The 21816-nt window shown below is 39.3% G+C and overlaps 1 protein-coding gene across 1 annotated transcript in view; it reads left to right on the top strand.

Annotated features, from left to right (window-relative positions):
* Positions 1 to 21816, top strand: part of CDH13 (cadherin 13) — a 1028720-nt gene that overhangs the window by 875108 nt on the left and 131796 nt on the right. Inside the window, exon 8 of the mRNA XM_036346357.1 lies at positions 5613 to 5753. Within this exon, the coding sequence (XP_036202250.1) occupies positions 5613 to 5753 (141 nt within the window). The remainder of the gene's footprint in view (positions 1 to 5612; positions 5754 to 21816) is intronic.

The raw sequence follows: 21816 nt of genomic DNA, 5'->3' as shown, positions 1-21816 counted from the left end.
TTCTTATCTTTTAAAAATGAAAACTTGTAAACAACTCAAATGGCCATCCAATAAGGAATGACTGAATAAATTATAATGCATCCATAGAGTGGGCTGTTAAGCAGCTGTTAAAATGAAGAGACAGACCTGTAAGCACTGAGATGAAAATGAGATGCTAAAACAAACTGTACAGCTGTGTGAATGCTATCATTTGTATGATATGAGTGTATATAAAGTGTGTGTGATGTGTAGGAGAAAGGAAGGAGACAACAAACTACAATAACAATGTTTACCTCTTGAAAATAGGGTGAGGGTTGGAGAAGGGTGGAGGAGAATCCCCCTTTCCACTTTAGAAATGACTGTATAATTTCTATTTTTTCTCACAATAATTGGGTACACATTTTAATGGTAGCCTTAAGTTTGCCAGAAAATTGAACCTTTTGGAACATCTCATTGCAAGCCTTGCAATTTATCTACTAAATAGTCTAATTGATTTTCTGCTAGGTTAATCAATATATTTCCCATTGCAGTCATAAAGTTTTATTTACTTCAGGAGATGGGAATTGGCTGGTTCATTTTTTTAAAATTATTTATAAAATTTGTTAAACTATCAGAGAATTAAGCCAATGTGTCTTTCCTTTGTGCTATCACAAACAGGCATTCGGTCAGCTTAGTGGTGAATCTATTTTGTTGCAGTTAATATGTAAATATCCTGTCCTCACCCTGAGCTTCCTGAAGAAAGGACCACTGATTTTTCACTCCTATGTCCCCAACACTCAGAACAATATTTTGAGTAGATGTTCAATAACTTCTAATTAAATGGATGCATAAATTAATGAAAAAAATATAATATTCTCAGATCAAAAATATGTTTCTGTAGAGGGAGAAATGTTTTTTAAAATGTGCTCATGAAATTATTGGAATGTTGTTGTGAGGAGCCTATTGTGACGTTGTAGCATGAGATGAGACCTCTTATGCTTTCTGCGGAAAATTGGTCATAACATTAGTTGCATTAGTCAAGATTTCTTTGTTGCTACTCACAGAACATCTTATTTAAGTGTTTTAAGGAAAGGAGAAATTTATTAGCTCACAGAACTCACAAAATCTGAGGGATAAATTCTGGCTTCAAAATGACTGAAAAAAGCACAAATGAAGTTTTTTAAAACCATCATTTCTACGTCTCAGTTCTAGGTTATCTTCTTTCTCAGGCTGACTTTCTCTGTGTGGTTGCAAATGGCCACTACCAGCTCCAGATTTATGCCCTACCACCTTCAAGCCCAACAGAAAGAGGACATCTGTACCTAAGAGTTCTAAAAGAAATGTGTTCTGGAACTGAGTTTCAACCCCAGGTGGCCTCACCTAGGTTACTCGCTCATCCCATGGACATGGGAATGGAAGGCCCTGATTGTCCAGGCCTGAGCCACATGACCATCCCTGGATCAGGAATAGTGTCAAACCTAACTTAACTCCACCTGTGCTGAGATGGAGGAAGAGGTAGTGCCTCTTATAGCATAGATACCAGAGGAGAGGGAAGGGATGGACACTGGGAAGGCAACACAGTACATATCCCCTTAGTGCTTGAAGCAGCCCTGTAGTGCATGTCCATAGCAACCTGTACTGCAAATTGGGAAGAGTAATTGCTGTGAGGAATTGGCATCCTTGTGAGATAGCTATCATAGAATCACACTCATCCCCCAATTTGCTTCATGGAGGAAGATTGGGTATTCTTTAGGCACAAGCCGTGCCTGAGATAAATTAAACATGCTAGTAGAACTGCTATGAAAATTGGTAAGATCTTTTTCGAAAGCAATATTGAAATATGAAAAAAGAGCCTTAAAATATTCATACTCTTTGATCAAGTAATTCCATGTCTTGGAATCTGTCATTCAAAAAAAAAAGTCAAAATATATTGAAAACTTCCTGAATAAAGATGATCATTGTAGTGTTATTTATTTTTTTTTTAATATATATTTTATTGATTTTTTACAGAGAGGAAGGGAGAGAGATAGAGAGTTAGAAACATCGATGAGAGAGAATCATCGATCAGCTGCCTCCTGCACATCTCCTATTGGGGATATGCCCGCAACCCAGGTACATGCCCTTGACTGGAATCGAACCTGGGACCTCTCAGTCCGCAGGCCGACGCTCTATCCACTGAGCCAAACCGGTTTCAGCGTTTGTAGTGTTATTTAGATTGTCTAAAAGCTGTGGTACATTTATGCAATGGAATACTGCACAGCTATAAAAAAGAAGGAACTCTTACCCTTTGCAACAGCATGGATGGACCTGGAGATTATTAAGCTAAGTGAAATAAACCAGTCAGAGAAAGACAAGTGCCATATGTCTCATTAATATGGGAAATCTAATGAATAAAATAAACTAACAAAATAGAACCAGAGGCATGGATGCATGGAACAGACTGACAGATGTCAGAGTGGAGGGGAGAGGGGAGGGGAGCGGGGAGAACTGGGTAAAAGAAGGTGAAGAGATTAGCTAAAGAACATATATGCATAGCCCATGGACACAGACAAGTGTGGCGAAAGCCGGAAAAGAGGGTAGGGGGCGGTGCTGGGGCTGGATGGAGGTGGGCAAAGGGGAGTAAAATGGGGGTCATCTGTAATAGTGGCAACAATAAATAAAAATAAAAAATTTTAAAAAACTAGAAATAATTTCTAAATCCTAATAATAGAAGATTAAGTTAATTATAAATTAGCATATTATATTTTACACAACCCTTAAAGTAAAGTCAAGAAATTATATTGATAAATGATATTACATGGAGAAAATGACATTAAGTTTATTATAATCTCTTGAATATCAGAAAAAAGCCTACATAATTTCTTATTTTTATGGTTACGTGCTTCCCAAAATATGCAATATATTATTACAAAAGTAAAAAAGTCATACAAGAAATTAGAACTGAGTAGTGATTAGTATGTCTAGAGACACTTGGGGAAAATTTTGAAGATGGTCCAATTTATTGGTTTCATTATCCTCCAGCTATAAAATTTATGGCAAATAGTAAATCCAGTTCAACTTGTCAATGATAAGTAGACAGTCACTTACATTACGCTGATGGTTTTCCAGCTTCGGCTTGAGAGTAGATGACATTTCAGGAGCCTTCACAGAGAGGCGCCAACTGAACCAGGCAGAACCAGAATTACCCAGAGCTTGGCTTCGTGCTAAATTCTGTTTGCACTCAGCAATGAGAGACTTCTGTGACCTTCCATCCTGGTGGAGCTCATTTCACAATATACAGGATATCCCCCCCAAAATGTATATACACTTTAAGAGCTGATAGCTCAATTTTGAAAATGAAATGTATTTTCATAAACACTGCCTTTATAATTACCCAAAATATGTGTATACATTTTGGGGGACACCCTATGTATGTGTATCCAATTGTCAGGCCTTAAGCAATGTTACAATAAAGTTCGGGGGTACATTGTGAGTAACCTGTTCAGGGAGAGTATCGGCATCCCATTCATCTTCTAGAGTTTAGAATGTAGAGCCTTCCAACCATCCAACAGAACTACTGCTCCTTAAGATAGGAGCTCAGGAGTCCTAGTTAAGAAACAACCAAGTAAAGGTTCCCTGGGGAGCAAACAGCTTGCTACCCTTTCAGAATACTTAAAAGATTGGGGGACAGTAAGCACTGAGCTAGCAAAAATCCCCATGTTAACTTTTAGCTTTAGAAGGAAATTATAGATCCCCTTTGTGTTTTTGTTCTTTGCTTATCATGGCATTTCTTAATTATTGGTTGGAATAAGCAATGGTTTTGAAGCTATTATACTGGTAGGACTTTTGCAACTGGTAGGACCTTTGATAAAAAAATAAATAAATAAATAAATAAATAAATAAATAAATAAATAAATAAAAAGTCCTTTCATTTTGTTATTGAAGATGGTTCAACTTGAACTCTCTGGGTGAGTGATTAAGATACCAATCCAAACTGGTTTAAGCAAATAAGAAAAATTAATGCCCTAATTAGCTGGGAGTCCGAAGGTAAGACTGGCTTCAGGCATGGCATGATGGAGTGTCTCCAGTGCAGTCTCTTCTGGCAGGATATGGCTGGCTTCATCCTCAGGTAGACATCCCTCACCCCACCTCTGCTGTGGCATGAGAAGGCTCGTCTAGCTCCTGGGCTAAATGCTTCCACAGGGAAACAGGGCTTCCTTCTCTCCTCTGTCAAGCACATGTCCTGTGCCTGACTAGTCATTATGCCCCTGGCTTGGCACGTATTGATTTCTTCTAATCAGGGCTCATTCCAAAAGTTGGCCAGATGGATAGTGGGAAAAGTTAATCCAACCCACACTACATGGGCAGAGAATAAGTGACCAGAAGGTCCCCATAGGAAAAGTGAAAGCTGCCTTCCCAGAACGGGGTCCTAGTTGACCAAGACAGGCAAATCCACCACAGAAGGCAATTTTATTTATTGTATTTATTGGGGTGGCATTGGTTAATAAACTTTATATAGGTTTCAGGTGTACAGTTCTATAACACATCATCTGTGTATTATATAGTGTGTTCACCACCCAAATCAATCCTCCTTTTATTACCATTTACCCGCCTTTACCCTCTCCTACCTCCCTCACCCTCCTTTCCCCTGGTAATCACCATACTGTTGTCTGTATCTAACTGAAATAAACAAGTCAGAGAAAGACTAGTACCATATGATTTCAATTAAATATGGAACTTAATGAACAAAATAAACTAACAAACAAAATAGAAACAGACTCACTGACACAGAGAATAAACTGACAGCTGTCAGAGGGGAGGGGTGTTGGGAGGCTGGGTGAAAAGGTAAAGGAATTAAGAAAGAAAAACAGAAAAAAATGTGAATGCAGGCTTGGTTGCTTTCCACCCACTGTACTCTTCTTCATCTTGGGGTCAGGGCCACTGAGTTGTTCTAAATGTTTAAATAGGGTAGCAAAATGTCTGTCAAATATGCAAATGAAAAACTTGTGTACATTGAAAGACAATAATGCAATATTGCCATGATTAACTTATCAGATCATGGTACGATTAAAATGCATCTTCCAAATTTAACACGACACCAAAAACTTAATGACTAAAATTGACATGAAAGAAGTTCAGTACAAGTGACTATAAACTTCAGTTGGTATTTTTTCACCTGTAACATGGGAACAACAAATGTGGCTTAGCACGCTTGTTGGCAAGATTAACAATGATTTCTGAAAAGTATAGGAATTCAATGCCAGGCCCATCCTATTGTTCAGTAAGCATGAGTTCCTAATGCTGCTATCTTTGTCCTAAATCTCATTTCGAGGTCAGTTTCATGGGTTTGCTATGAAATGAAATGTGTGGGCATAAATATCAAACATGCATTGTATACCCAAACTCAGAAACGCAACAATTTGGAATGTGTCAAAAGTTCCCTTAAAGAAGAACAGAAAATAGATGCTACCCCACAGCCAACTCCAGTCTATGGATAGTGACTACCTCCTTTTGGAGAGAATCCAAAGGGTATTTATACACAACAGGTACAAATGCTGTAACTGATTAAAGATACCCGTCCTCGATGGAGGACGCCACAGAGGCAGCTCAAGCAATATGCTTGCTACCTACTTGAATCTAAATACCATCTTCTCTGCTGTGATTTTGCTTTGTAGACTATGGAAAATCCCAAGTATGAGTTGATCATCGAGGCTCAAGATATGGTTGGACAGCTTTATGGATTACTAGGCACAGCCACAGCGACAATCCTGATTGATGACAAAAATGACCACTCACCAGAATTCACCAAGAAAGAGGTAAGCCTCTGCTAACACCACCCTTGAGGTCACAACCATGATTGCTGATCAATATTAAATTCTTTGTACACCGCTCCTGCTGGCTCCCTGTTTGCAAAAATCAAAACCCTCCCTTTTGGAGAAAGGATTATGTTATGCCAGAATACTATTTCATATTTTTATCTTTTTTTTTTTTTTTTGCAAAGCTGGAAATACCAGAGCATTATGAGAACAAAAGCATTGAATCTTGTTAAAGTCTGTGAGAAAATAACTTTCAATGCCAAAATGCCATTTTCATAGTTTTATCGGTGCTATTTAGCCGTGAGTGATGTGAGTCCCATTGTGATTTTAGCATAACAATAACTATTTTTTTCAGCAAGTATAGATCCAGAGACCAGACAGAACAGCTGCAAAAGGGTAAAGCAGATTTTCTTGGCAATAGCAAGGTGGCCTAGAAGCTTATAAATAACAACCGAGTTGGCTTGTCTGGGAGAGCCATTATTTACTCTGAGCTCCTATGCTTTTATGATTATGGATCATGGGTGTTGTTTCCCATTATTTCAAAGGAGCAATTTTTGGGGACAGGCTGAGTACACAAAATTACATTCTCAGTTGCTGAATTTGTATCAACTATGCATCTAATGGAAATGTGCTAAGATCATGGTTTCTTTGCGGGTCATGGCCAGGGCAAAGGATTGGACACCCCTCTCACTGACCAAGAGCATAGAATCAATGAAGGCAGCCCTGCCATTGGCCAAACCTTTCCTCTGCATCCCCCTCCCCACAGGCTCTCCGCCTCCCATCCATTGCCTTATTAAACTGTGTGAGGTTGATTTCATTGACCTTTGACCAATGAGGGAGCTTATTTTAGGCTCAGAGAACCTGCTCCAAGGTCCTGGGCTGAGTAAACAGCAGAAATGGGATATGAGCCCAGCTTCACAGGAGCCATGCTCCCAACTGCAGTGCTGTGCTTCCCATCTGCCCTGAGGTCCCCACCCTCCCAGGCACTCAGAGAGAAGACCCAGGTCTACATTTGCAGTTGCCCCTCCCCTCTCTCAAGCACCCAGGGACTGTCCCAGCTCCTGGCTCCCCAGTGACCTCTCCTGCTGCAGCCCTGCATGACTCACTCAAGAGGAGGAAATACCCCTCTCCTAGTCTTGGGCACTCAGGACTCCAACCTCAAACAGCAAAGTCCACAGTGGCTGATATGGCTCCATTCTATTGCTCCCATGCGGTGTTCCTGTAACTGCATACAGATCGCACATTTCCCCAGGTTTCTCAAACTGGTGTTCCAAGAAATTTGTTCCACTAGTTACACCACTGTAGGGCAGGGGGTGAGGGGAGCTTTCAGGGTCAAAAGATGTGGTGAATACTGAGTTGAATCCTTTAAAAAATTTCTTTTACCGCATGACTTCTGGGTAGCTTTTAAATGCTGTGTGCTTCTCTAAGAGAGGTTGGTTTGGGCTGTAGGCTTTCTCAGATTTATTTGGCCTGGGAATAATTTTTCCTGGGCCACCTCATCATGTCCCATTGAACTAATGGCCCATGGAATATTCACTGGGGATATTGGTTTATCTGCAGAATTTCTGGTGAACCTATTTCAAAAACAGAGTTCAAGGCACATTGTAATTTTCTATACATATATATGTAGTAATGAAAATAGAACTTGGATAATCCCAACCTAAAATAAGAAAACCTATCAAAGTTATGAGGCGGATGAGATTAAGTAGTTATTTCAAAGAGGCTCCTGTGACTAGGGTGTGGGGTGGTGTGCGTGGTCATGGACTAAATATTGTGAGAAATTATTTTTCATTGTTTGTTTTTGTTAATACCACTGAATTCAAGAAAAAAAATTAACATCTCTAAATGTGAAGTAAAAAACCCTGAGTAGCATAATGGAAAATATATTCTCCACCTATGAATATTGACAAAAGCACAAAAATTCTCTTCAAATAGACAGTGGGCAGTAAGCTTGAGATTCCCTCAGGGCAGGGCTGGTGTTCAACTCAGATAGAGATATGAGCTACCTGGCCGGGTAGCTCAGTTGGTTAGAGCTAAGGTTGCCGGTTCGATCCCCGGCTGGGCACATACAAGAAGCAACTAATGAATGCATAAATAAATAGAACAACAAATCAATGTTTCTCTCTCTCCCCCTTCTCTCTTCTCTATCTATAAAAATCAATTTTAAAAAGGAGACATAAGCCAAAACCGGTTTGGCTCAGGGGATAGAGTGTCGGCTTGCGGACTGAAAGGTCCCAGGTTCGATTCCGGTCAAGGGCATGTACCTGGGTTGCGGGCACATCCCCAGTGGGAGATGTGCAGGAGGCAGCTGATCGATGTTTCTCTCTCATCGATGTTTCTAACTCTCTATCTCTCTCCCTTCCTCTCTGTGGAAAATCAATAAAATATATTTTAAAAAAACATACCACACATGGTATAAAAAAAAAGAGAGACATAAGTAATAAAATGAGAGGGATGGGTAGCTAGCAGGAGCATCAAACTCTCTTCTCTCTTCTCTCTTCTCTCTTCTCTCTTCTCTCTTCTCTCTCTCTCTTCTCTCTTCTCTCTTCTCCCTTCTCCCTTCTCCCTCTCCTTCTCCCTTCTCCCTTCTCCCTTCTCCCTTCTCCCTTCTCCCTTCTCCCTTCTCCCTTCTCCCTTCTCCCTTCTCCCTTCTCCCTTCTCCTTCTCCCTTCTCCCTTCTCCCTTCTCCCTTCTCCCTTCTCCCTTCTCCCTTCTCCCTTCTCCCTTCTCCCTTCTCCCTTCTCCCTTCTCCCTTCTCCCTTCTCCCTTCTCCCTTCTCCCTTCTCCCTTCTCCTCTCTCTCTCTCTCTCTCTCTCTCTCTCTCTCTCTCTCTCTCTCTCTCTCTCATATGTGTCCCAAAGGACTCTTTGTCCAATGTTGGGTAAAGTAAATTTGCAGTTAAATTTTCTAACATGTTCCTGAAAGGCTGTGGTTGTTGTTGAGGAGGGATGCCAGAATTGCTGGAGGCAGTGTAACAAAGATGTAGAGGGGTGGGCTCTTGGACCAGACCTGGATTTGAATCCTACTGACCATACACAAGAGACGAGCACATTAACTGTTTACATTCTCATTAGGGTCTTGTGAATGTTAAATGAGCCAACAATGAAAAGCACTTAGATAGTGCTGGTCATCTCGTATTGTATTGGTGATGAGGACAGAGGTAATAAAAATGGTGGCAATTCAGAAATGAGGGCAGCGGAATAAAGGAAGTGATGAAGAAGATGGTGATGAAGAAGGTGATGGTGAGGTCTTCCTGTGGTGGCAAGATGATGACAATGTTTTTAAAATTTAAGAGGCCAACTGACATTCTTATCAAATGGCCCATTTCACCTCCATGTTGAAAGTAAACTTTTTTTTCTTAAGTAATCTTTTTCCTTTAAAATCATCTGTGACCGTGCTCCAGCATATCAGAATACATGGCTAGGACCCTAGAGTTCTAAGGGAGAAGGAATCCTGGAGGAGAGGTGGCAGAATCTGTAAAATGCATCACTATGAATGAAAGCAGGAAGGCCCAGAGAAACCTGCGAGAGGGAAAAAGAGAATGAGCAGGACTCGGCCCAGCTGGTCTCTGGGATGCGGAAGAGTGAAACAGCGAGTGTACTGGCAACAGAGAGGAGATATGGAACTTACAATCTTGAAATTAAACCATTTTTAGAGATGAAGTTCAAGGTGCAGTCATTCTAGAATGGAAATGGTGGCCATTTGGGGTTGAGGGTATCTAGAAAGACAACATCTGTGGAAGATGTTGTCTTATATAAGTTCTTACATATATTAGGTCATTTCTAAGGAAATTCATGGGAATATATGGTGGTTGTCTTTTTTTTAATTCTATTTCACATGATCTCCCATTTCCAGAGAAGTGCATGTTTTCATCTAGAGTATTGGTGAGATTGGTTTAAGAGAGAAGTTATGGTTCCTCAAATAATAGAGACTGGAACTGACACTCTGTTCAGTGAGATAGAGGGATAGCTTATTTTACATGAATGCATGTTGGTAGACAGTTCCCGGTCAATATGGTGGCAGCATGGCACTGAGTTTCTCAGATTCCTCTTACCTTTGTTGTCTGCCTTCTCCATGGCTGCCTCGTGGTACGATGGGGTCACTGCAGCACCAGCCCTCGTGTCCATATAACAGGAAGAACGAAACAAGACGTGAGAAGGACAAAGGAAGACCTGCCACCTAAGTAAACGTCATTTAAAGGCTTCCCTTGAAACTCAAATGACTTCTACTTACATCTCCTTAGCTTCCCTTGTCTGTAAGGGAGACTGAGGAATAACTCCAACTATTCTTAGTTGGCATGTTGCAGCCCTTGATAACATAGGGGTTGTTACTAAGGAAGGAGATATTTTAAAGATTACTTTAAAGAGTAAATTTTTAGTGCAAAGTACACTCATTTGTTGTTGCCCTAGTGTTTATTTAAACTGATTGTAGGCTTGCTGAGAAGCACAGCCCACACCTCTTATTCTCTGTTGTATTCCCAGTGGACACTCAAAAATTCAGTATTTTCCAAATGTTTCCTGAAGAGAATTTTAACGTGGGAACTGTGTCATTGGGTATGATGAACCAAGGTCATACTTAAAATTGCTACTGATCCGTGGAAATCAATTTTTAGTCATTGATTTTCAAAAAAATGTGGGTTGGAAGCATTAGTCTCCCCATGGAGAATCTTCTGTGAGTTGTTCTAATAGTTTTTAACACATAGCTTTAACTAAGTGTTAGTTTTGACTTTTCTAGAATGGTTATTTTAAAATGATTTTAGGGAATCTAGTTAAACTCTCCAAACTCAGAGTTTGAATTACAGCTCAGAATCTCACTCCCATTTAGAACAAAGTGACTTGTCCATTCCTCTCCCTAAAGTTATTTAAACACACACACACACACACACACACACACACTCTTCTGACCCTCGCCTGTGTGGCTCAGTTGGTTGGAGAGTCGCCCCATACACCAAAAGGTTGCCAGGTCAATTCCTGGTCAGGACACATACTCAGGTTTTGTGCTTGATCCCTGGTGGGGAGCGTGCAGAAAGCAGCTTATTGATGTCCCTCTCACATAGATGTTTCTCTTTCTCCCTCTCCCTTCCTCTCTCTCTAAAAATTAGTCTTTAAAAAAACACTTCTGATTTGCACCTAGAACATAGTTGATGCTCAATAAATACTGACTGAATAACACATATTTTCACATGAATTTCTAAACTGTAGATCATGAGGACTAAAAACTTTCCTATTAATTTTAAAAGAATATGCTTGCAAATGATTTTAAGATGTTTTTTAAAGACATTGAGTTTTTCTTCATCCATTCCATCAATTGATTTTTCAGATTTTAAAAACTTAAAATGGCAACCAGTAATTTAGACTTAATAATTTAGGATTTTATTTCATTTTATTTTTGCCATTTGATGAATTCTTTCTAAGGTAAAAGTTTCAATGTTTGAGCTATAACATTATAATACCTGTAATAAAAAATGGCATAAAACTTAAAAGGGCCTGTCCTCCAGCTGGAAGATGAGAGGTGAGTGGGTAAATGCTCAGTTTCATAAAGGGGGGAAGAGGAGTCGCCAGCTGGATGCCAAAGGCTGAAACTGACCAAGTGGGGGCTGGGGTCCCATCTCCAATTCCTAAAAGCCAGGGCCAGGTCTTTAAGAAATTGATGCCTCAGGAATCTTGTTTTTCTTGGACTATTCGCTTTTATAATAACATTTTATTAATTAACTGCCTAATTCACCCAGTAATACTTTCCTCTTACATGTTTGACTGCAAACTCTATGATCTCTTCTCTATATAACAATTATGTAACAGCATTTGCTATAGAAATAGAACAAAAAGTCTAGTCTTTTCCCTAGCAGGTTAATTGGAACTTGCTCTGTATTACTGAGAGTTTTGAAACACTTTTTTAAACTTTATAACACATTTCATCATTGAAAAACTCATGCAAATTTTAAAAATTATTAAATTTGAGAAAATATCAAGATATATATATATACACACACACACACACACACACACACACACACACACACACACTAGAGGCCCAATGCACGAAATTTGTGCAAGGGGCTTGGTCCTCACAGTCCCTCACAGCCTCGGCTTCATCCGGATGATCGTTCTGCTATTTGGTCTAATTAGTATAGTAGCTCTTTATAGATAGAAGATATGTGTGTGTGTGTGTGTGTGTGTGTGTGTGTGTGTGTGTGTGTATAGATATAGATATTTAGAGACCCGGTGCACGAAATTCATGCACTGAGGGGGGGGGGGTGTCCTCAGCCCAGCCTGCACCCTCTCCAATCTGGGACCCCTCGGGAGATGTCTTACTGCCGGTTTGACTGCTGGCAGTCAAACATCCCTCTCACAATCCGGGACTGTTGGCTCCCAACTGCTTGCCTGCCTGCCAGCCTGATCACCCCTAACCACTCCCCTGCCAGCCTGATTGACACCTAACTGCTCCCCTGCTGGCCCAATTGCCCCCAACTGCCCTCCCCTGCAAGCCTGGTTGCCCCTAACTGCCCTCCCATGCCAGCCCGGTCGCTCCTAACTGCCCTCCCCTGCCAGCCCAGTCACCCCTAACTGTCCTCCCCTGCTGACCTGGTTGCCCCCAACTGCCCTCCCCTGCTGGCCTGGTCACCCCTAACTGCCCTCCCCTGCTGGCCTGATTGCCCACAACTACCCTCCCCTGCCAGCCATCTTTGACCACATGGGGGCAGCCATCTTGTGCAAGGGCATGAGGGTCAATTTGCATATTACCTCTTTATTATATAGTATATGTATGTGTGTGTGTATATACATATATATATACTCTAGAGGCCTGGTGCATGAAATTCATGCATGGGTAGGGTCCCTAGGCCTGGCCAGCGATCAGGACCCATCGGTGGGGCAACTGGTGGGGTGATGGGGGGGCCCCCACTGGCACTCTCCTTGGCTGGCCTGGCACCGCACGCTCACCAGCCCTGCTGCTTGACAATTGGGGGCCCCCCTACTGGCACCCACCTTGGATGGCCTGGGGCCTGCGGGCTGGGGGCAGCTCCTGCATTGAGCATCTTCACCCTGGTTGTCAGTGTGTGTCATAGAAACCAGTAGTTTCACCGGTCATTCTGCCATTCAATTGATTTGCATATTAGGCTTTTATTTTATAGGATGAGCTATGCAATTTCAAATATTCTTGTTAAAGACCAATCTTTAAATTGATGACACTTGTTAACGATGACATTCACATCCTTGTTTTGAGGCATATTGAGAGTTCTATATTACCTTTATTGATGTTAAATGGCAGGTCAAAATGCAAGAAATGTAAATCTTTACCAATATGCTTATTATAATTCACTTCTCTTAATTAGTAGATTTATCAAACAATCAAGGAGCTATTTTATTTCTTTTGTTAAAAAGTTTTCCTCTTAATGAACTGATGCAGAATGATGTCAGGATTACATGTATTTATTTCATTCCTTAACTTTCTCACTTTTGCTTCATATTTCATTAGCTTTTTAAATAACAGCTTTATTGAGATATAATTCACATACCATAAAGTTCACGCTTTAAAATATGCAATTCATTGGCTTTTAGTATATTCACAGAGTTGTGCAACAATCACTGCTATCTAATTTCCAAACATTTCATCACTCCAGAAGAACGCCCATGCCCATTAGCACTCTTCACCTCCCCACAGCCCCTAGCAATCACTAATCTTTTTGGGTTCCAGGGAACTTGCTTATTCTGAACATTTCATATAAATGGCATCATGCAATATGTGATCTTTTGTGATTGCCTTCTTTCACTTAGCATAATGTTTTCAAGTTTCCTCAATGTTGTAGCATTTATGAAAACTTCATTTTTTATGGCTGAATAATACTCCATTATACGGATATGCCACAATTCATTTTCCTTTCATCCATTGTTGGACATTTGGGCTGTTTCAACTCCGGCTGTTATGAATAATGCTGCAATGAGCATCCTTGTACAATCCATTAAATTTTTATCTGAATTTTCTCTCAATTCCTTCATAGTATGAAAAAGTTACCCATAACATTGCTCCAAATGAGGATTCTATAATTGCTTAATTATTTTATTGAAACATTTCAAAATGTCTTTCTAAATTTCACTCAATATGGCTCATTCAAGATTTACTGACTTCTTTTTACATAATACTTCCATACAAAAAAGTACACTAATAATGAGTGATTTATTCTCAAGTCAAACATGAAACTGAAATCAAAAAATAGAACTTGATCAGCAGATGAGAGCTTCCTAAAACCTCATCCCAGCTGCCACTGCCTACAAGTATATTACTTAATTTCACATTTTTGAGGGTTTCCTGTTATGTATTCAGCTTAATTCCATGGTGGTTAGAGAATATGCTCTTTATGATTATAGTAATTTGGTATTTGTTGAGACTTGCTGTACAACCCAGCATGTGATAAATTTTGATAAATGGTCTATGTGCACTGAAAAAATAATGTAAATTCAATGGTTTCATATTCTTTGTCCAAATCTTCTACATATTTTTGTAATCTTCTTATTCTATCAGTTACTAAGAGTAGATATGATATCTACTATTATAGACATATCTATTTCTCTTGTTATATCAAGTTTTTCTTTGAATATTTGAAGCTGTATTATTAAGTGCATACAAATTTAAACTTGTTATATTTTCCTGATGCTTTGTTCCTTTATTATTACAAAACTTACCTCTCTATCTCTGGACGTGCTTTCTGCTTTAACATGTACTTCATCCGGTACTAGAATAACTGTCCTAGCTTTTTTGTTGTTGTTTTTTTTCCCACGGTGTATTTTTTCCATCCTTTCTTCTCTCAAGTTTTCTATAATCTTATGTTTAGAATGTACCTCTTATAAGCAGCATATATTTGGGTCTTTAATTTTTAAATCAAGACTGATAAGTCTTCGATTATTTTGTCCATTTAAATTCAATGCAAATACTAAATATTTGGGTTTAAATCTACCAATCCTAATATTTCTTTTTTTATTTGTATACATTTTAACTTTTTCTCTTTTTTTCTTACCTCTTTCTCAATTATTTTTATCATTTCATACCCTACTCTAATTACTTGTTATACTTCATTTCATATTCTCAGAGTAGTTTATGAGAAATAGCTTATTTGTTATACTCCATATTCTTATAATGGTTTATGAGAAATATATTCCTGACTTATGAAATCTAATATAAATTACCATTTTTACCACTTCATGGATACTGCAAAGACCCCAAACATTTGAATTCATTTTATCCCCCTCCGATCTTCTGATATATTGTTGTCATGTTTTAATTCTACATATATTTTAAAATTCACAAAATATTATTTAATAAATATGTATTTATATTTCCCCATTTACATACTCTTTATATTGTTATCTATTCCTTCATGTTTCTGTGCTTCCACCTGAGACAATTGTCCTCCTGATAAAGAGTTTTCTTTTTATTTTAAAAACAGTGCAGGTGTGTTGGCAACAGATTCTTTTATTGTTTTTCTAAAAACATCTTTGTTGCCTAAGTTTTTGAACTACATTTTCACTAGATGCAGAATCCCAGTTGACAGTTATTTTCTCTCAGCACTTTTAAGATGCCATTTCATTGACTTCTGCCATCTATGAATTGTTTTTAAAGGTCAGCTGTCACTATGACTCTCTTCTCCACTGAAAGAGGTGTGGCTCTTTTTTCTAGCCGAGTTTTCTTAAATTAAATTTATTTGGATGATATTGGTGCATAGGATCATGTAGGTTTCAAGTGTACATTTCTATGATACATGATCTGTATATTGCACTCTGTGCCCACCACCCAAAGTCGAACCATCTTCTGTAATCATTTATTTGGCTCTGGCTGCTTTTAATAACATTTATTCATCTTTACTTTGCAACAGTTTAACTATGGCATGCTGAGGTATGGTTAAGTTTGTATTTATCATATTTGTTCCGTACACATTTCAATTCATAATCTACCTTCCAAATATTTCTTCTGACGCATTTTCTCTCCTTCCTTCTCAGACTCTATGATGTAGATGTTAAGTTTCTGTCTGTTGATTGTCTTTCCGGTTTACCAATTCTTTCTTCTATGTCTAAGCTACTATTATACACAGTTATTGATTTCTTAATTTCACTTATTATGTTTTAAATATTTCCATTTATTTTATAGATTAAAATTTTCCGCTGACATTTTCCATTATACCTACTTTTTGAATATTTTACTCAGAGTTATTTAAAATATAATGTCTAATAACTTCAATATCTAGATCACTTCTAAGTCTATTGCTATTTTTAATATTTTTTCTTGGTTTTGCTCCTTTTTCATAGTCTTAGCATGCCTAGAAATTTTTTAAATTTAATTATGAACAACATGTAAGAAAAAATTTTAGAGATAATTTGGTTCTGGCTAATCTTATATTCCTCTAAAAATGACTTACTTTTGCTTTCTGTAAACCAATAAAAGTAGAAAAAGATGACTTTAAATCAGTCTAGGGTTGAGTTGGTTCATAGTTGGTTTTCAGTCTGGTATGAGGGCTAATCTGCTTACCCTGATTTCCCTTACTCCTCAGGTACAGCCTTTCTAGGGTCCTAACTGAAGTCTGGTATGGTTACAAGGACTCTGACACTTTTGAGACCCTAAATTTTAGTTGTCTTCTCAGCCCCAAAGCTCTCTGCTCAGCTTCCTGGTCTCTGAGCCAGCACTTTCCGTTTATATTCTAAGCCTCTTGTCCCTGTGCCCTTACAATTTAGAAAGTGACTTAAGGGTGAAAGTTTCATAGAATATTGGCTTCACTACAGTGAATTTCCCTTCTCTGCAGGGTCCTGGACTCTCCAGTTGTGGCTGCCTGGGTAGTTCTCCAGTGAGTTCAGATAGATGGCAGCCTTGTGTGAAGTCCCTATTCTTCAGTTATTCTAGGTTTGAGGGATGGTCTAGAACAGGGGTGGGCAAACTTTTTGACTCGAGGGCCACAATGGGTTCTTAAACTGGACCGGAGGGCCAGAACAAAAGCATGGATGGAGTGTTTGTGTGAACTAATATAAATTCAAAGTAAACATCGTTACATAAAAGGGTACGGTCTTTTTTTTTTTTAGTTTTATTCATTTCAAGTGGGCCGTAGTTTGCCCATGGCTGGTCTAGAAGGAGCTTGCTCAAATTACCATAAACAAAGAAAAAAATCTCGATTAATTTTTAGTCCAGAGTATCAGGGAAAAGTGGTAGACATTGTGTGTATGGAATTCACTGTGTCACAAAACCTGATAATATTTTCATTAAAAATATGGATTGAAGAAATATAATTAACTGATTTGACAGTGTACTCATCTACTCCCATACCATTTGCTTCAAAATTAACTCATTTTCGTAAAAAGTGTAAAAATATTTTGTGTCTCTCCCCCTGATATTCAAGTGACTCTAACTCCAAGTGAGTTGAACTACATAATCAGAGGCAAGCTTTGCTTTCTGATTCCCTCACTCTTGTGTTGACCTGAATATAACTCTTTTGAATCTTTTCATTTGTTTCTGGTAGTTTGGTGTTTTCAACTATGAATAGAATATATACCTTTGTGTGCCATCTTTTACCAAAAGTCTAACTGAAGTGAATATATTTATGCACTCTGCCAGGACTCCATGCAATATATTTGAATGCTTTAAATGAAACTGTCCTACTTCCATAACAGTTTCCTCCCCATAGGAGAGCCCTTTAAATTCAGATGTGCCTATGTCTAAACACTGACCACATAATTACACATTCTGCTTGTTCAATAGTGATTAATTCAGAAAGCCAACCACATATTTCTTAGAAGATCGAACCCATTTCAATTATCTGACTCAAGTGACTTTTCTGGAGGGTGGAGTCCAAGACATTTTAACATCCAGATAAATCTTTAAAGAGGACTAAATGTTATTCCAAATAGTTCGACTCCCTTTTCCCATGAAGCTTTTTCTAGCCATAATGGTGAAATATATGAGACTTCTCTTTCTGTGATGCTGTGAAATCATATATCTGACAGTTTTCTGTTTGGCTGAAGTTTTAAATGAAACCAAACATACACTATTGAAATCTTTATCCCATGTGTTGTACAGTGCGGTAGAGGAATACAAATCTTTAAATAAATGGAATATTTGGAGAGAATCGAATAGTGTAATTCCAGTGCACAGGTACCACCAATTTCCAACTGTGCAAATAGTAACATTGCTCATGATTACATCAATTCCTGCTCCATCTTTGTCCAAGACAATACCTTGTCCAAGGACTCTAGATGCCATCTATTGTAAATTGCATTCCTGACTTGCCATCATAAACAGAAGAAGGTTTAGCCACAAAATAGCCAACACCCACGCTCCCCATTTATCTTCACTTGGAAGGGTGAGTTCATTGTTCTCTTCTCCTGCACCAAGGTCACAGAAAAAACATCAATTAAATCTCCTAGTGTTCAAATTTCAGAGATACTTGAAACAGCATGTCTACAACTGGATTTCTTGACTAAAAGAGAGGGAAGGGAAACATTTGCACAAATATAATCAGTTCTATAAATAGAAGCCATCATCCAAACAGGATTCTTCCAGCTAAGGGGGTGGGTAGTGGGTGCCTTCCCAGATTTAACTATTTATAGTCAGCAGAGTGAGAATTTTTGCTTTGTTTAAAATGTTGATAAACTGTGCGTGGTGTCAAAATATCTGGATTTTTTAAGTGAAAAAATCTGATCTGTACCTGATTCTTCAAGTCTCTTGTAGAGGTAGACCAGACAGCCAGTTGATTTATTGCATTAATCATACTTTTCTAAATATATTCATGATGTGTTGATCCCCATCATTCCTGCGTGAAGCTCCATGCAAATAATGTGCCTCTGCTTACCCTTTGCTTATGCTCAGAGAGCCAGCAGCAACCCAGTAGCAATAAGAGCAATCTTTACTCCAGCTGGCAAAGTCTTACCCCTGAGCCCCTCAGAGCACAGTGGCCTCTGAAGATCCCATCCTTCTGCTTCAATTCAAAGACAATATCCTCACACTAAGAGCAGCAACCACAAAGCTATAAAACATCTCTTTTTCTTAACTCTAAGAATGTAACATGACTACCCTTTCATAATATAACTTGCAGAATGAATACTTGAGTTCAAAAATAGAAAGCCAAGAGCAACAAATACGGAATGTATTGGAAAATTAGCCATCCAAGCCCACACTGCCCCTGGAAACCATTTTGTACTGAGCAGTGTTAGAAATATGATCACTGAGTCTTATGCATGGATGGTCTTCAACAGTCTTCACCTGGTCACAGCCTACTTTCATCTCAGGCCACGTGAAGCTCTACTTATTCCCCAACATGCCAATCTTTGGATGCCTCAACACCACAGCACATTCTGTTCCCTTTTCCTTGGAATGCCCTTCCCTTCATTTGTACCTGGAAAACACCAATTCATCCTTCAACATGCACAACATAAGTCCTAACCAGGTTGTTGCTTCTTCTTCCTACACATACTAAGCACTCCACAGCACAGTATTATCACATTGCCTTTAAATTACCCATATAGCTCCCTAATGCCATTTGAATGCTCGATATGAAGGGACATGCCCTTTTTATCACTGCCTCTAAGGACAAGTACAAGTATGATGTCAAATGTTTTGTTAGAGATGGATTTAATACTTATAATACCTGTAGTATCTCAGCTTCTAATATACTATTAAATATTATTCTTTTCAATATTATATAGTGTTACAAGTATACCATTATATGTTGTTATATAATATTCCATTATGTATTCTAATAGGTATACATCCTAATATGGACACATCTTAGTCAAATATACAATATGTAATATTCACCTTCTAATGTGTCATATATGTTATTTACTCATTCATTATCACTCTCCCCAAATGAGAATGTTGGCTCTATGAAAAACTTTGTCTCTTTTGTTCCTTGCTCTGGCCCCAGCACCAGCCTGGCATGTAGTCTAGGACCAAATGAATGAATGAGTGAATAAATTATAAATGAATGTTGGACAGTAAGCAACAGAGGCGATTGAAAAGTTAAGGAGGCATGTTGTTGAAAGGGACTTGAGAAAGAATCTCCTCCAACCCACAGGTGCCGGAGATGAAGGATGGTCCTCAAGGCAAATGGCAAATCCCAGGCCAGTTTCTGTGGCACAAAATGCTGCTGCCAGTAAAAACTCAAGGGCTTACAGTAACACAACTGATCATGAGCTTTATCATTTTACTGTGGTACAGTGAGAGCTGGGAGGGTTGCAGTTAAATTCCTTTCCAGATCTGAATAAACAGATCTACGTTAAACTACAGAGAGCCCTAAACCTACTTCCCTACCAGTACAGTAAAAAAAGAAAAGAAAACCCAATGTTAATAAATAATACATAAAGGAATCATGAGAGTGGAAACAGCATCCTGCAAACTTAAAAACAAGAAAGAAAAGAAATATGCCACAGCTCCAGTTCTGTATGGATTCATTCTCCTAAGTGGGATTAAACACAACAATCCAAAATTGATGTTCATATAGTCATTGGCTTCCAAACTAAAAGCTACTTCAGTCACAGACTGGACACCAGTTTTTCCAGTGTTGCCAGCATTTTATTTCACTAAAATGAATGGATCCATCCATCCATTCATTCACTGGCCCATCCCTCAGACAAGTTACATGCTTCCTTTTTGCCAGGCATTGCGTGAGACTGGAATGCATTACAATGAGCACAAGAAACATGGTCCCTGACCTCATGAAGTTACAGTCTGAAGTGGGGACAACCAACCAGCAAATAGCTACGGATAGCCCCTAGAGTCAAGATGGAACGGGGTGAAATCTCTGCAAATGGGGACAATGTGGGTCACCTTCTGTGGAGTTCAGCAAGTTCTACTCTGAGGAGATGACATTTACAATGACTGTGTTAGTGTCCAACAGCTGTCGTAACAAAGTGCCACACGCTATATGTCTTACACAATAGACATTCTCTCACAGTTCTGGAAGCCTGAGTCCAAGATTAAAGTGTCCACAGAGTGGTTCTTTCTGAGGGAGAATCTGTTTGTGCCTGTCTCTTAGCTTTTGGTGGATTTACTAGCAACCTATGGCATTTGTAGGCTTGTAGATGTATCACCCGATCTCTGCCCTCATCCTTACATGGCATTTTCCCTGTGTGCATGGCTGTGTCTAAATTTCCCCTTTTTATAAGAACACTGGTCATACTGGATTAGAACCCACTCTAATACCTCATTTTAAGTTGGTCCCCTGTAAAGACCCTATTTCCAAGTAAAGGCACATTCTGAGATTCTGCCAGTTAGGGTCCCAATGTATTTCGGGGGAAGATACAGTTCATCCCATAGCAGTGAGACTTGGGAGGGTCCATGTGAAGACCCCTGAAGCCAACAGGAGCATGTCTTGCTTGAGGACCTGAGAGTCATCAGTGTGGCTAGAGCAGCCGAGACAGGGCGAGGGATGTGAGACAGGAAGGCAGGGGCCAGATTGCGCAGGCAAGACAAGGAAGCTGGATTTCCTCAGTGCTGTGGGAAGACATTGTGGACACTACAAAGGGTAGAGGGTACTTTTCAAAACTTAGCACCCCATGCTGCTCCAGAATGTTGTTGTCTACAGGGGTGAATCACTGGTCAGGAGATTGCTGGGGATGATGCCACCAGTCACACGTGACCCCACCACCTATCCTTCACAGAATTGGCAATAAGACCAACAGCGGAGAACCAGCATTAGAAAACATCTAGATGGTCATTTTTAAGCTTATGAAAACCTCCCTCACTCCACATACTTTGTCTCACCCAATACCTGTACAGTCCAGTGCAGAGGGTCTGGTTGTCATCCTGTGCAGAGGAGAAAGCTGAGGCTAAGTGGACCGATTCCTTCCTCAAGGATACGGGGGAACTGGAGGTTGAGATTCTGAACTTTGCATCTCCTTTTTCCTTGCAAGTTCCAAGAGATGTCTTTCTTCAAATGCAGCAAGCATCCCATCAACAACAGCAAAAGTCTCATTCTTATCAAAGGCAAGACTGTTCATTTTGTCGGAAGTTCTGTCTGCCCAACACTCCTGGTCCTGCTATTTTGTCCTCTTTGTCATTAAATAAGCATTCAAAAGCCAGTGCAAACATC

Source organism: Myotis myotis, unplaced genomic scaffold, assembly GCF_014108235.1.
Source record: "Myotis myotis isolate mMyoMyo1 unplaced genomic scaffold, mMyoMyo1.p scaffold_m19_p_19, whole genome shotgun sequence".
Lineage (NCBI taxonomy): Eukaryota > Metazoa > Chordata > Mammalia > Chiroptera > Vespertilionidae > Myotis > Myotis myotis.
This window is presented reverse-complemented; position numbering and strand designations above follow the sequence as displayed.